Below are 15,069 nucleotides of genomic sequence, written 5' to 3'. Positions count from 1 at the left end.
CAGTAAGATATATAGCCCCAGCTAGGTGCTACTTTATAGGATGCCTAAAGTTAGACTTGTGTTCATGGAAATGTATATATCAGCTGTGTTTGCTATGAAAATATTTAGATTAATTAAGATCTTTAGTAATTCAATAAAAAATGGGGGGGGAACAGTATAGAAAGTAAACATAGATACCAGGGACTGTGTGGGAGGAGAGTGGGAGATGGCAGAGGGTAAGAGATAGGGAATCAAGGATGGGGGGAAAAAGGCAAAACATACAGGAACAAGAAATGAAAAATTATTTGTTATAATAACATGTTTGTTGATGTGCTTGATTGAGACAATATACAGTGTACTCTGGATGGAAAATCTCATTTTGTATGCTGTAATGATGTACAGTGAGTGAACGTAAACAAATTGGAAAAAAAAATATATATAACCCCCCCAAAAAAAATCCAGCCTCGTGACTGATATGCAACACATACTCATAAAAAAGGCTGGGGGGACAAAGGGAGGCAGACAGAAGTGCAGCAGTAACACAGCTGGGCCCACATAGGAAGGTCCAGGGTTCACATCCCAGGGTCGCACCCCAGCTCACACTGGGCACAGAGAGCACCCACAGTCCAGGGTGGCCAAGGCTGGGAGTGGGTCCCAGCATGGGCACCCTTTGGGTGTATCTGTCTGTCTCTCCCTCATGGAAGAAAGAAACAAACTTTTAAAAAGGAGGGGGAAATAGCATTGTGCTTTGGCAAGATCCTGTGGCTGCCTCTACCGGGCAACTCTGCAGAGGCCAAGGACCGTGATGACACCCAGGCCACACAGGCATGCTCAGAAGGAAGGGTTACTAGACAGAGGGCAGACGGCCTTCTCCCCCCTCCTGCCTCACTCCTCCTCAAGCCACGGTCCCCTCTGCTCTGCCCCCAATGCAGCAGTTAACCTCAGTCCTGCTCCCGGCTCTCTCTCAGGCCATCGCAGGGCCCGCTCTGATCTCTTGGGTCCCCCTATAAGTCTCTACTTGCATGAGAACACCCCACGCGCCCCCACCCATGGTAACCCTGGGCCTCCTGGGCATGATAGTGCCCAGCTTCCAGATGTGGGTGCCGGGTTCCTGGCTGCATGCACTTTGTAGAAATGAGCCAAGCCATGCATTTGCAATTTGTGTACTTAACCATCAATAAAAACAGAAAATAAAAATGAAGCCACCCTGGCCTGGCATCCTCTTCACAGCACTCACCCTACCTGACACCCCCCTTCTTCTTCCTCCACGGGTTATTATCCCACACACACGTATCCCATGCTCGCACATGCCTGCTCCCACCAGAACATGAGCTCACAACAGCAGGAACATGGCTGTCACTGTCACGTGTGTGGCCAGCAACAGGCGCAGCACGTGGCTGGCACTCAGGAAGTGCCGGCGTAAAGATGGAGAGTGGGTCCTGCCTGCTGCCAGGGGGTGCCCATGCCGGCCGAGGGCACGGGAGCCTGGGCCGAGGGCCTCACCTTCTTCTGCATCTTCTCCAGCAGCTTGCTCTTGGCCCTCACTTCCTCCTGGATGGAGTCGTAGACGTTGAGCAGCACCCAGTCCCCACCGTCCTCGTCGGCGTTCTGCAGGGCGGCCACCAGCTGCTTTCTGCGCTCGTCAGCGTACCGCTTCCTCCGCTTGTGCTTCTCCTTCAGGTCCTTGTTCTTGGCCTGCTCCCCTCCCACCACCTGCTGCTCCAACAGCTGCAAACTGCCCGCGCGGGGGAGAAAGCAAACGTGACAGTGTCTGCCCATCACTGAGCACTTGTTCTCCGGCAGGCTCTGGGCTAAGTGTGATCCCCCGAACACACCCAACAGCCCCCCTCTCCCCCAGAGGTAAGCTGAGGCTCGGGCAGGGAAGGTGCTTGCCCGGGGCCAGAACCTGGATCCCTACCATATGCACCCAGCTCCGTGCCCTGGCACTCGACTGCACCAGTGGGCCTGCCCACGGTGAGGCTGGGGGCTTCTGTGGGTTCAGACTCACCCACCCAACAGTGAGGACGAGGGTTTCTGTGGGCCCAAAGCTCACTGGCCCGCTGCACCGCCTCCTAGGGCTCATGGCCCCTAAAGCCGGGCAGGCTGGCGCAAAGCTCTGAGCAACCAGAAGGGTCAGAACAGCCCCGGGCAGTGAGCACTGAGTACATTCGGAGCACCGAGCTGAATCCAGTAGGGACACGCACAATACAGATCTTAACATCCTTACATCCCAATGTTTTGAGATATTTATATCTCAAAGATGTTTAGTTTTGCCTTTTGAAAGCACGAATTTTACGGAACTACAGAGAAAGGCTCCCACGGAAGCTGGCTAATACAGCCCCTCACAACGTGCTAGACCCTACCCCTTCCAAAGGACAGGAGCTGGCACCGGATATAAAGGGGGAGACAAGCCCACGCTCAAGGGAGGAAGCAGAACCTGGTGACAGAGCTGGAGGCTCACTCTGCCTCAGGCTTGGCGCTGAGCTCAGGCACCAGGGCAGAAGGGAACCACGCCTAGGTCGCGCCTCGATTTTAAGCCCTTCTGTGGGCCCTATAGCAGGGTGCCCACGTACCTACGGGGAACCCACAGGGCCCCCATATCTCAGCTTCCACTGCACTGACCACCCCTAACTCAGGCTGGCCCCCAACGCCTTGCCTGTGGAGGTGCTGTGTTCCACCTACAAAGTCGCTCTGGGGTGCTTGTCCTGCAGACCCACTCAGGCATCCGCTCATCCAGAGGCCTCCCCCGACCTCCTCTCCAGACCACATCGTGGACACAGTCTCGACAAGTGCCAGCGCTCTCTGTGCCCGGGGCTGGGCTGCCGCCTCTGCCAGCGCTGAGCCATTCGACGCTCGCCACAGACTTCCCAAGTGGGGACTATCAGCGTCTCCCATTTTGCAGATGAACTCAGGCACAGAGGTCTGAAGCCTGCCGAGGTGGCGGTGAGTGGAGGAGGTAGGGCAGGCGCTCAGGTGGTCAGATGGTCCAGCCCAAGAGAACGTGGCCTCCGGCCTGGACGGTAAACCTCTAAAGGCTGAGGCAGCACGTCATTCGCATTTGCATCCTGGTGCCCAGCACTTAGTAGCTGCTCAGTTAGTCTGAACCTCAGCTTTGGGGCTGGCTGGGAGGATGCTGAGCTCCTGGCTGGAGGCTGAGCCTCGCAGGGAGGCAGGGATGACACCCTCACTTACAGGAGTGAGAACGAGGCTGGGGGAGGTAAAGTTAAATGAATGACACACTGCACAGCGAGTGCGGGAAGGCTCCCCAGGTGGTCCGAGAGCCTGGGGGTGGCATGTCCCAAGGGCCAGCGAGCCTTATGTCAGGGAGGACACTGGAGGTCAGGAGCTGGCGCTCAGCTGGGACCCTGAGAAAGCCTGCAACACCCTCCCTTGCAGTTCCGTGAAAGCCAGCCGGGCAAGGAGGCCTGGAACAGCCGCTCCCTGCGGGAGGCTTCCTGGAGCCAGGTGGGAGCCTGTGCAGCCCGAGTTGAACCCTCCTGCCCTGTGGACTCTAGCACCATGCCCTCCCACCTCCTCCTGGGGTCCCCTCAGCCACAGCGGGAGGCAGAGCTGAGTGTGGGCTCAGCGGGCAGATGGTGGGGAGCCTGGGACAGGGCTCCTTCCCTGCAGGGTCCCCACAGCCCTGAGCCCCGGGCTTACCGGGCGAGCACCTGCTGCTGGTCCACGAGGGGCAGGTCGTCGGTCAGCACCACCACCTCCACGCCCCCGCTCTCCCTCCGCACGCTGGCCGGCACCAGCAGGGGCTGAGGCTGGGCCAACGCGGTCTGGACCTCGGCCTCGGCCTCGGCCTCGGGCCACACACCAGGCTCTGCCTTCAACACCAGCTCACCGGCTGCTCCTGAGGCCAGGCCAACCTCCTGGTACAAAGAGAAACCAGGGTGGAGGTGGGAAGGCTGCCCTGGGGGCGGGCCCACAACCTGCCCATTGCAGTCCCCTGGGACAGATCGCCTCTTCCCAGACACCAGTTACACAGAAATGCACCCTGCTGAGGTCTTACGTCCCATCAATGTCCCCCAGGCCAGCCTCCTAGCTCCCCTCTCGTCCCCCAAGATCCAGTTTCCACATGGCAGCCAGCAATGTCCTTAAAATGGAAAGTGGCCACATCCCTTTCCCGTTAGTCCTTCCTGGTTCCCCATCATACTCACAGGGACATCCAGACTTCCCCAGGCTGTCACCCCCACCCCCCACACCTGTTCCCTGCTCCCCCCACAGCTGCCTGCCCTGCCAGCACCCTGGCCTCACTCTGCACCCAAGAAAGGCAACACCAGGCCAGCATGGGGCTCAGCACTTGCCACCCCGTTGCTGAAGAGGGCTTGCTCTTCCCCTGGTCCTTCTTGCCCGGGGTCCCCTCTCGATGTCACTTTCTAGCCAGGGCTTCCCCAGCCGGTCTATCTACAGGCCACCGAGGAACTGAGGGGGCCGGCTGCACCCCGCCCAAGTCCAGAGGGAGCAGGCTGTCCTTGAGCAACCTGGCTGGATTTAAAACCTCTCTCTGGCACCCCTGTGGTTCACAAGCTGTCTTACCAGAAGAGACTGGGTGGGACCCAAACCAGGTGCCACCCGGGGTTCCTGTCAGTGCCTCCGGGGCCACCAGCCCAGCCTGCAGCCCCACCCTCTGCCCACGCCAGCTTCAGCTCCTATAGGCAAAGGGCAACGCGGCTGGGAAAGTGGAAACCGCCATCCAGAACAAGGGTCCTGACTCGCTCGGCAAGCGGAGACGTGACGGGCCCTGGGATCGGCCTCCGCTGGGCCACGGGCCACCAGCCAGGAGCCCAGGAGGGCTGGGGTTGCCCGCCGAGTCTCTGGGGAAGGCGACGAGGTAGAATGGAAGTAGAATGGAACCCAGTCCTGCACAGAGGGTCAGCACCCAGGGCTACTCACAGTCCTGAGGACGCCATCGGCCACCTCGGCTTCAGCTGTGGCATCAGTGGGCTCCAGCCAGTCTGTCGGGGAAGGGTGCTTGGAGGAGAACAGGGTCGGGGAGGAAGAGGGATGGTTTAGGGCTAGAGTCATCCTCTGATCTGCCCCTGCCCTCAGCTTCAACCCCCCAAGGCTACTGAGCCCAAACTCCTGCTTCTCGCTGCTGAGAAGGGGCACAGAGGGGTCGGGGTGGGGGGAGAGGACATCGGAGAGACGCACGTGGCCTGCACCTCCCGTGTGCCAGGAGCGCCCCTGTCTGTCTGAAGCACACGCCAGATCCCCATTTTACAGATAAGGAAATCGAAGCCAAGAGGGGGACTGCCCAGGGCCACACCACTAAGGAATGGTAGAGCCAGGATCTGAACCCAGGTCTGTCTGATTTAAAGGCCTGTACGCACAGGAAGGGAAGGCAAGGACAGAAAGGGGAAGAAAGGGAAAACAACTGTCAAACGTCCAAAGAGGAGGGACAGGGAGCAGGCTGGAGCAGCCGCATCCCCAGACCCCCACCCAGCACCCTCTGCCCTGAGCCTGCAAGTATGCAGGTCCACCATGGCCTCCCAGCTCCTTCAGGAGGGCCTGGAAGCTTGGTGTAACCATGACAACTAGGCCAACTCTCTGAACACGTGTACACCTGGCTTGCCCTACTGACTTTCAGAGCCTCGGAAAGGGTGTCTCTTTCCCAGAACCCTGCCTATGACTGCCCCTGGGCAACACCAGCCCACCCACCCCAGAGCCACGGGGACGGTGCAGGCCATGCCGGGGTTGCAGAAGTTGGTGCTGTGCTGTGAGCTCCAACTTTTGCACATAATCGTACGTGACATCAACTACCTGCTCAGGAACCTTGGGGACCTCTGCCTGCAGTTCATCTGTCTTAGCCAGAGAGGAAGAGAGTCTGGCCAGCTTGGCCTCCACCTCAGCAAACGGGTCTCGCAGGCTTGGTAGCATCTGCAGGGGCGCCAGCTGCAGCTCCTCTTCCTGAGGGTAGGCCTCCTCCTGCAGCCAGGGCCTGGCGACCTCCTGGCTGAGACACTCATCTGAGAAGTCTTTGCTCTTAGATGCCACCTCGGGTGTGGGGAACCCCACGTTGGATGGCTCCCCAGGCCCGGGGATGGTCTCAGACATGGAAGCTTCTTCGAATGTGGATGACTCCTCTGAGCCAAGAGAAATCTCCGACCTGGAGGGCTCCGCTGTGCGCAGATCCACAGACCTGGACGAAACCTCAGGCTTGGAGACAGAGCCACTGGGTAGAGCGTCAGGCATGGAAAAGATCGTGGGCTTCGCCGTCTCATACTGGAAGGCCGGCGAGTACTCAGACCTGCTGGCAAACTCAGCCCGGGACAAGACCTCGGCCTTATACAGGACTTCCGCCTTCAGGACTGCCTCTGCAAAACAGAGAGCTTCCTTCAGGGCCTCAGGGGTTAGAAAGAGGGGGACTCTGCCCTGAAGTTGGCCCCAAGCCCTCTATCTCCCCAACAAGTCCCCAGAGCCACCAAATCCTGCCTCCTCCTACCTCTTTCAGGACGCCTTCCCTCAACGACGCCATGAGATCTCCATTCTCTGATCTCACCGGGCACTAAGTCCTGGGCTCTTTACTCGGCAGCTGCCTTCCATGGCTAAGAGCTCGTGGTCAGCAGGTTCACACTCAAGACCCCTAGGTGTCCCCTCTGTGGTGCCCAGCTCAGGGCTCCTCACCACAGCGTGTGCTCCGGCTGGAAGAGTCAGGTGAACCCTTCAGACTGATGGAGAACTAATATTCAAACTCAACTTGGAAGGGACACTCCGAAGGACCAAAGATGTCACCTCTGGGTCTCCACCAGCAGGGGTGCCTCCCTCCCATCCTGCTGGGACTATGTCTACACCGGCCTCCGTAGGGATCCCAGCTCGGGGCTTTTAGACACTCCTTGGACACTCCATCTATTTCCTTTCATCTGCGTCCCAGGCTCCTCTGCAAGGGTCCTGGCCTTCCCTCTGCTGAAGTGTGACACCTGCTCCCCAGCCTGGTGACCTGAACCTCTCAGCCTCTCCTTCCGCGCCACTATGGGAGGGTCCAGGAAGCTCTACCTCACCAGGCTGTGGGGGGTCGACTGAGGGGTGCAGGTACAGCACTGACGTGTCCTGGCACACAGTGGTGCCAACCAGTGACCCCATCACACCGCTACAGACTGGGCTCACAGCATTTCCGGGCACTGAGGAGCCCGGGCTTCCGGGCAGCGTGGGTGTTGGGGAAGGCCTGGTGTGGTAGGGCATCCTACACAGCGGTCACCAATCTTTCTGAGCCAGGCCCAGTTTTGTGGAAGACAATGTTTCCACAGACCAGGGTCAGAGCTGGTTTCAGGACGATGCATGCACATTAAACTGGGTGTGCGCTTTGCTTTTATAGGATTATTGTTTTAGGTTTTTGCCATAGGGCATATGTGCTCACTGGAGAGACACAGAGAGAAGGAAAGAAATCACCCTGGCCGGGGGGTGGGAGGAGATGGTCACACTACAATCCCCTCTTCTCCATTCTCCTCCTGGGATTCTGGGCACACATGGCCACATGCCTGGTGTGATTTTCAAACTGCTGGGTCCAGGACTCAAACCACAGTCAACTCTGTGGGAGTTCAATGCCTTGACCACCACACCACCTGCTGGTTGCTACTTTTATTATTATTATGTTGTAATAATAATGACCAGGACTGGTCAGTGGCCAGGTGGTTGGGGACCCCGTCCTAGACTGTCAAACAGAAGATGAAAACTTTTGAACAGGTCAAAGTTCTTGCTAATGACTCAACTCTTATGGGATCTGGTGGCTTTGCTAGCGGATTGGCTTAAAAGTGAGAGGAGACTAGAAAACGCAGGAACTCGCCTCTGAAACAAGAGCGAGCATTTGTAATTCCAGGCCCAGTTTGTGGGCCATCGAGAGGCAGCATTAGGGGAGAGAGCGCTGGCTCTCGGACCTCCGCCTGGTCCCCGTGCTGGTCCGCTTTACCAGCTGTGTGACTGTGGACAAGCTGCCTACCCTCTCTGTGTCTCAGTTTCCTGTCTATACAATGAGGGTAAATGTGGTGGCTACCTGGCCGGACTGCTGTGAGGATTTAGTAGAACCAAGCCTGGTGTACAGGAAGTGCCGTAGAGCCAGCAGATGGTGTGGAGATTAAGGCAACTGGATCCCACGAGACAGACTATGAGGTTCGAATCCCGGACCAGGCTGTCTGAAAATCACGCTGGGCACGCGTGTGTACACCCAGAATCCCAACAGGAGAAGGGATTGTGCGTGGCTACCCCCCCAGGGGGGGACTTTCTCGCCCTCCCGCTCTGTCTCTGGCAAGGGCACGCGACTTGTACAAACTAGAGAAACAGGAAGTGCTCTGTGAGTCAGTTACTGAGAGGAGGAAGGGGCGGGCCCCCAGGGCAGGCCCGGCAGCCCACCTGTCTCCTTCCTCAGGTTCTCCTCCAGCGTGGACAGCCTCACGTCGTAGGAGTTGCGCATGGCGGTGATGTCCTCCTCCAGCCTGGCCCGGGACTCCTGCTCCGCCTCATAGTCGGCCTTCAGCCGCGCCAGGCGCTCTTCATACTCCTGCATGGGACGGGGGCGTGGGGCAGTTACCGCCACCTCAAAGCCCAACTCCCAGTGACCCTTTATTTGTTAACAATACAGAAAATGAAGGGAGCCAAAAAATGAAAATGAATCCCATACACGCCCTGTGATGGCTACTTGCTAGTGAAGACTTTTCTGAGCTATTCTACAGGTGTTTTCCTTACTTTTTCTTTTTTTCTCCCTTAAACAGGGCCTCAAAGTCACCAGCCTAAGACTCAACCTCCCAAGCAGCAGGGACTGACGGCCACAGCATTCGATGGTCAGGGCGGGCCAGGAATCGAACCTGGGCCTCCCATGTGACCTCACCCTGCACAGCAGCAGGGGCCAGCACACGTTGGCGAGGCTGGGCCTCTCTCTGTGTTGTGTTTAAATTCGTTACAGAGTGTGTGTGCTTGCCAGGGGGTGGGGGCCGCGAGAAAGTGAGAAAGCACCCCAGGCAGACGATCACCCGCAATCCCTTCTCCTCCAGTCTCCTCTTGGAATTTTGGGCATGCACACACACATGTGACTGGCATGTTTCTCAAGCCGCTGAGCCAGGACACGAATCACACAGTCAGCCATATGGGACCCAGTGCCTTAACCATCATGCCACCAGCTGGCCCAATGATATATTTTTGTGTGGTGAAAAACAGATCACAAATACATATATTACTAGCCTGTTAGAATACAGAGAGGGTCAGCCAGTGCTTTGGTGGTAAAGGCAGCTGCATCCCAAGTGGCCAAATCCAGAGTGGAGCCTGGACCCACTGGCTTGAAAAGCACATGGACAGGAGGCACACATGGCATGGTGGTCAAGGTGTGGGACTCCCATATGGCCAACAGCAGTTCAAGTCCCAGATCTGATAGCTTGAAAACCATGCTGGGCACAGGTGCATGCATGCCCCAAATCCCGAGAGGACAGTAAGAGATTGTGGTGTGACCATCCCCACTGGAGGGGGGGGCGTGATTTCTCACTTTCCCTCTCACTTTCTCTTTCTCTTTCTAGCAAGCACACTCTCTTTCTCTTTCTAGCAACCACACATGCCCTAGGGAAAAAATATAAAAAAAAAAAAAAAAAAGAAGAAGAAAAAGAAAGAAAAACACACCAGGCATGTGTGTGCACACCCACAACCCTGAGAGGAGAATGAAGGAGGAATTGGACTTCCACTCTTGCCTCTGCCCCAAACCCTTCTCCCCACAGCCACCAGGTACCCACGACCGCACTTCTCGGATCCTTCACGAATAAACTCAGTTCTTCAGCTTCATCCCCCTGATCCTTTTTTGTTGCATTCAGGGACTCCTAGACCCGCCCACTTCTGCTGCCTGAGGGCTTAGTAAGAACCTCTCCCGAGCTCCGAACACCCTCCCTCCCAGCGGCGTCCATGCCCACATTGTCGGAAGACCGCTGCCCCTCACCCCCACTCTTGTCCCCTCACCTACTCTCCTTAGCATGCACGGACGTTTCCTTTATTCTCTTTATTTGCTTACAGTTTATTCCAGATTCCCCGACCAGGACGTGTCCTCCCAGAGAGCAGGGGCCCTCCCGCCCTGCAGCCCCAGTGTCTCGCACTGAGCAGGGCCCGGTAACACCCTGGGACCCCACGTACAGGAAGCAGAACTGCTGGGCTCCAGGGTGTGAGGACGCCCAGGCCTCTGACATACAGCTTCCGAGGAGGGCAGGGCAGCTAGGAATTAATGCTAGCCCGTGCTCCTGTGCACCTGGGGCGCCCACAGCTGGGATAAGCCAGAGGGAGAGGGGGACAGGGCACACTCCCAGCCCTGAGGATCCCTTTGGCAAGGAAAAACCGATACAGACAGTGCTGCTTTGGCTTGGAGGAGGGGACCGAATGCTGCAGCTCCGACTGACACATTTTCAGAGAGCTGAGCGTCACACCAACACCTGTGACGTCACGGAGGCTCAGGGAGCGTCCCTGGCCACATGGCTCTCTGATGGCCTCCTGGAGACCTTGGGCCCACAACCTGTCCACCTCCTTCCAACCTCACCCCTCCTTCCTTCCTCAGTACTCCATGCTCAGCACCTTCCAGAGCTTTCTCCATCCAGACCTGACCCTGGTAAAAGGCCTTCCACTTTGAACTGTGGGGTCCTGAATTGCAGATGAGCCTCTAGTGGCAGCCCCATCCCAGCAGCAGAGGGACCTGCTGGTCTCTGGCACCTCAGAGCAGCCTGGCCAGAGTAGCTGTTCTCTTGGTCACCACCAGGGGGCGGCGGCGCCCTGTGTACTCAAAGCCGAGGCTTGCCTTCACGGGAGGAGGCTCCCGCCCTACTCCGCGTTTGACCTAAGCACACTTCAACAGGGAACCTCTTTCCTTTCTGAGTTGTGCTCAGCCATTCCCAGAGGCCTCCCTACCCACTGGCCCTGCACCTGACCTCAGAATGAGCAGCTGGGCCCCAGAGCCTCCGTGGGGACCACCATTTAGCTTCTGCCCGAACAGTAGAAGCCTGCACCTGTCACCGGCACCTGTCACCTAAGACCTAGACCTTACCTGGGCTGCCCCTAGAGTCTGGGGCCTATGGGGGGCTTCCAGGGCCCAGGGCTGGTCCCAGCTCTAACTGAGTCAGCACTGAGTGGCAGGGCCCACTGCGGGCACACGCAGGCCCCGGCAGAGCAGCCCCAGCCTGGCTCCAGGCTCTCTATCAGGAAGAGCCAGTGCCCTAGAGGGGCTGTTGGGGGAGGGGGGAAGGAGTCCACATGGGCTTGGCTCAGAACAGCCTCCAGGGGCAGCTGCCTCGGGAAACCAACGGAGCCCAGGGTCAGGGTAAGACCATGTCAGAGCAGCTCCAGAAACCAGGCCCTGCCTGCCTTGCTGCTTCCGGGGTGTTGGGAGGCAATCCATGGGCTCAGGTCCCTCCACCCACTCGACTGCCCTGAGCCCAGGCCTGTGGGCAGCTGCTGGGGCAGATCCCGTCCACTCTGACCGCCTCACCTCTGCACGGTCGTTCCAAGGGCAGCTTCTCGCTTCCATCAACCCACGTCCACCCCTTCCTTCAGTACTGAGGGTAGGCATGCTCCAGGAGCACCCCCATCCTCTCCGCTCTCCCTACATGGCACTGACATGCATGGACTGCACTCTGGGGTCAGGAACCCAAGTTCAAAGCCCAGCCCAGGCTCCTAGCTGTGTGACCTGGGCAGCACGGCCTCCTTTGAGCCTCGGTGCTCTGAGCCACGGCCGAGGGGAGGCAGTACCGCCCCACAGCGAAGCCGAGGGTGGAGTGCCTGTGCCAGAGCTGTGTCCTCCAGGCCTGCCCGCCTCGCCACCCGCCCATCCTCCACCGACCGGGGCCTCACCTCTCGGATCAGCTGCTTCTCGGCCTCTGTGTCCTGTGGGGTCCCAGATGGAGGCAATGGCTTCTCCTCAGCCTGGACAGAGTTTAGGGGTGCCTGACTGGCCAATAGGGCTGTGAGGAAACAGAAACGAGGGCTCAGTGAGGTGCACGTGGGCTGCAGGAACAAGGCCCATGAAAAGATGAACTCTGTGGTCACTCGAAAACACTGAAGTGTGCAACTTTTTTTGGAGAGATTTTTGCTATTGGACATGTGCACTTACCTGAGAGACAGAAAGAGCCGGAGAGACAGAAAGCGAGAAATCACCGCAGGGGGGGATGGCCACGCTGCAATCCCTTCTCCTCCATTCCCCTCTCGGGATCTTGGGCACACCTGCACATATGCCCAGTGAGGTTGAGGCCACCGGGTCCAGGACTTGAACCGCAATTGGCCACGTGGGAGTCCAGCTATGTAACCACGGTGCCATCTGCTGGTCCCAGCATGCAACTTATTTCAAACACGTCTCCATGTACAAGTCACGTTACACGCACAGGTGTTCTCGATCCTGTGGGTGCAGCACGAGCCACACTCCCACCCACGCTGAGCCCCCCACTGGGGGAGCAGCAAGCTGTACTGACAACCCAAATGCTTAACCCGCTAGGAGGCCAGGGCCCTAAGAAGACAAAGACGGCAGGGATCGTGGTGAGGAGTAAGCAGCAGGAGGAACTGCATTTTACATGGCGGCGCCGAGGGAGACCTCCCAGTCACAGCAGGATGGAAGTAAAGGGAGCCTGAATCCAGGTGGGCACAGAGCCTGGAGCTAAGCTTCCCAGGCATCTGGGGGCAGTGTGTGCAAAGGCCCTGCGGCAGGCGTGGTTGCACTGGCCCAGGGATGGCCAAGAGCCCAGGGTGGCAGCAGCGGAATGAGGGGTGGACAGGGAAGCAGAAAGGGAGGTACAGAGAAGGTGGAGACAGCAGGCCAGACCTTGAGGGCTGGGGAGCCACCGTGAGGGCTCTGACTTCGCTGTGGGTTGAGTGGGGCCCCTGGGTGGAGTGAGCAGTGCAGAACGGCCCTTGCACTTGAACAGGACCCCCAGCTGCAGCGTGGGGAATGCTCAGAGCAGGACGGAGGCAGGTACCGGAGACCGGGGGGGGTGACTGCAGTTTAGGAAAACATTCCAGCAGTCCAGGCCAGGCAGCAGCAGAGGACTCCGGCATGTTCTGAAGGTAGAGACAACGGCACCTTGCTGGCAGATTGGATGTGGATTTGAGAGAGTGAGAAGCCAAGAAAACCCCAAGGTGTCTGCCTTGAGCACTGGGGAGGACGGAGTGACCATCTGCTGGGCAGGGACAGCTGCAAGGTGAGATCTGGGGGCCTGGACGAGATGGGTAGGAAAGCCCACTAGACGGCTGCGGGGATGCACACGGGAGTTACAGGCACAGAGGGGGCCGATGCCACGAGACCACAGGGAGGATCGGGAGGACAGACCTGGCTGGCCTAGACGGAGGTGAGGAGGTAAGGAGGGCTCTTCCCAGGGCCCTGAGACAGAGCGGCTGCAGAGGCAGGGAGAGCCAGGACAGAGGGCAGCCGGGCAGCCAGGCGGTGGGGAGGTTAAAGCACCCGGACCCACATGGCCAACTGTGTGGTTCAAGTCCTGAACCTGGTCCTTGAGAAGCCTCTAGGCACGTGTGCCAGTGCCCGAAGTCCTGAGGGGGAATGAGCAAGACGGGATTGTGTGACTTCTCGCTTTCCCTCTCTTACAAAGAAAGGAAGGGAGGGGGGGAGGAAAAAAGACGGCAGCCGGAAGATCGAGCTTCAAGAGGGGATCAGCTGAGTCAGCGTCTGCTGAGGGCAAGGCGAGGCCAGCTGAGGGCTGTCACCGCATTGAACGACAAGGCCATCGGTGACCAGGGCAGGACAGGGGCAGGGTCTGCCTGGAGTAGAGGCGAGAATGAGTGGAAGGAAAGAAACTGTGACCAGAGAAAAGAGACAAGGTCCCATTTACTGAGAGAGAGAGAGAGAGGCACGGCAGTAGCCAGAGAGCTGGGGCTGAGGGGTCACGTGTCCCTGAGCCGGGGAGCACGTGGAGCTCCATGGAGGCACCCCTGGCTGCGAGGCCCAGCCCACAGGCAGGGCAGCTCACGCGGTCTATGCCCACGTGCCGCACTCTGCGCTCAGGCCGCACGTGCGTTCCTCCCAGACAGTCCCCCCAGCTCACAGGGGCCAAGTCCCCTCCGGAGAAGCAGCAGGCGGGCTGGCCAATTACCCGCCCTCCACCCAATGCCGCCCCAGTCACTTCAGTGCGCCGCGCCCCAGGTCCCTGTCCAGGAAGAGGGGACACGAACAGCTGGTGCCCTGGAAGGCTGCTATGACTACTGGGAGGTGACAAAGGTTAGCTGTGAGTTTGGGGACCCCCCCTGGCGGAGCCCGGCCCTGCGTCTTGGTACCTCTCACTGCCTGACCTCCCCTACCAGTCCCGGAGGTGAGCAGGGCCAGGGTGGGAAGGAAAGGAAGAGGGGGAAGATGTTTGTCAAGTGGAATCCCTCACCATGGCGGTCGAGGCCCCCATTCCAGCCCCTGCCGCCGCCGCCTGACTGCACCTCCCTTCTCCCCAGGCGGCCAGCAGGAGGCACGGTACCCCGGTGTTCTGAGAGTTGTGTGTGACTTTGAGCACTGGCCTGCCATCCTGACAGGGCACTTCCTCATCCCCCAGAGTCCGTTCAGTCTCTGCCCTCTGTGACAGTCCCAGCCCCGGACGGGCTGCACACTCCTTTCTGTCCCCACAGCTGTCTGCCTGCCCTAGAGTTTGTCTTGCTGCTCATGACCGTCTGCTGGAGTGTCCCTCTCCCACCCAGGGACAGCCTGGATCTGAGGCATCTGCGTCCTAGCACAGCCCCCACAAAGAAGAGGTACTTAGGGGCTTGGCGTCAACGGGCAAGCGTGGGACAGGACCGGTTAAAGAATGGAGGGCTGGATGGAGTGGAAGAATGGGCCAAAGAGGGAGTGGGTGGGGGGGGTGTACCAAACGGCTGGAAGGACGGGGAGGAAAGAGGGGTGGATGTGTGGGCAGGCAGGTAGGTGAGTGAATGGTAGATGCATAAACAGAAGGAAAGAAAGAATAAAGAACAAATCGACAGGTGGACCAGAGGACGACGGGTAGGTGGGAGAATAGAAGGAAAGATGGATGGATACATGGGTGGGTGGGTGAACAAATAAGGTAGGTGGGTGGGCGGGTGGATGGGTAGATGGATACATGGGTGGATGGGTGGGTGGGTGGATGGGTAGATGAATGGGTGATGGATGGT

General features: G+C 58.6%; 1 protein-coding gene across 4 annotated transcripts in view; it reads right to left on the bottom strand.

Moving 5' to 3' along the window:
- KIF17 (kinesin family member 17) overlaps nucleotides 1–15,069 on the bottom strand; it is a 52,301-nt gene that overhangs the window by 15,553 nt on the left and 21,679 nt on the right. For all 4 annotated transcript variants that reach the window (XR_003548872.1, XR_003548873.1, XM_006145187.2 and 1 more), the window contains exons 6-11: nucleotides 11,788–11,897; nucleotides 8,332–8,479; nucleotides 5,749–6,302; nucleotides 4,882–4,959; nucleotides 3,640–3,857; nucleotides 1,483–1,714 (exon numbers count right to left, since the gene is read on the bottom strand). Coding sequence is in view for 2 of the 4 variants with exons in the window: in XM_006145187.2 (XP_006145249.1) it covers nucleotides 1,483–1,714; nucleotides 3,640–3,857; nucleotides 4,882–4,959; nucleotides 5,749–6,302; nucleotides 8,332–8,479; nucleotides 11,788–11,897 (1,340 nt within the window). In the remaining 2 variants the exon portion in view is untranslated. The remainder of the gene's footprint in view (nucleotides 1–1,482; nucleotides 1,715–3,639; nucleotides 3,858–4,881; nucleotides 4,960–5,748; nucleotides 6,303–8,331; nucleotides 8,480–11,787; nucleotides 11,898–15,069) is intronic.

The sequence above is a fragment of the Tupaia chinensis genome, unplaced genomic scaffold, assembly GCF_000334495.1.
Source record: "Tupaia chinensis unplaced genomic scaffold, TupChi_1.0 Scaffold000146_1, whole genome shotgun sequence".
NCBI classification, from domain to species: Eukaryota; Metazoa; Chordata; class Mammalia; order Scandentia; family Tupaiidae; genus Tupaia; species Tupaia belangeri.
This window is presented reverse-complemented; position numbering and strand designations above follow the sequence as displayed.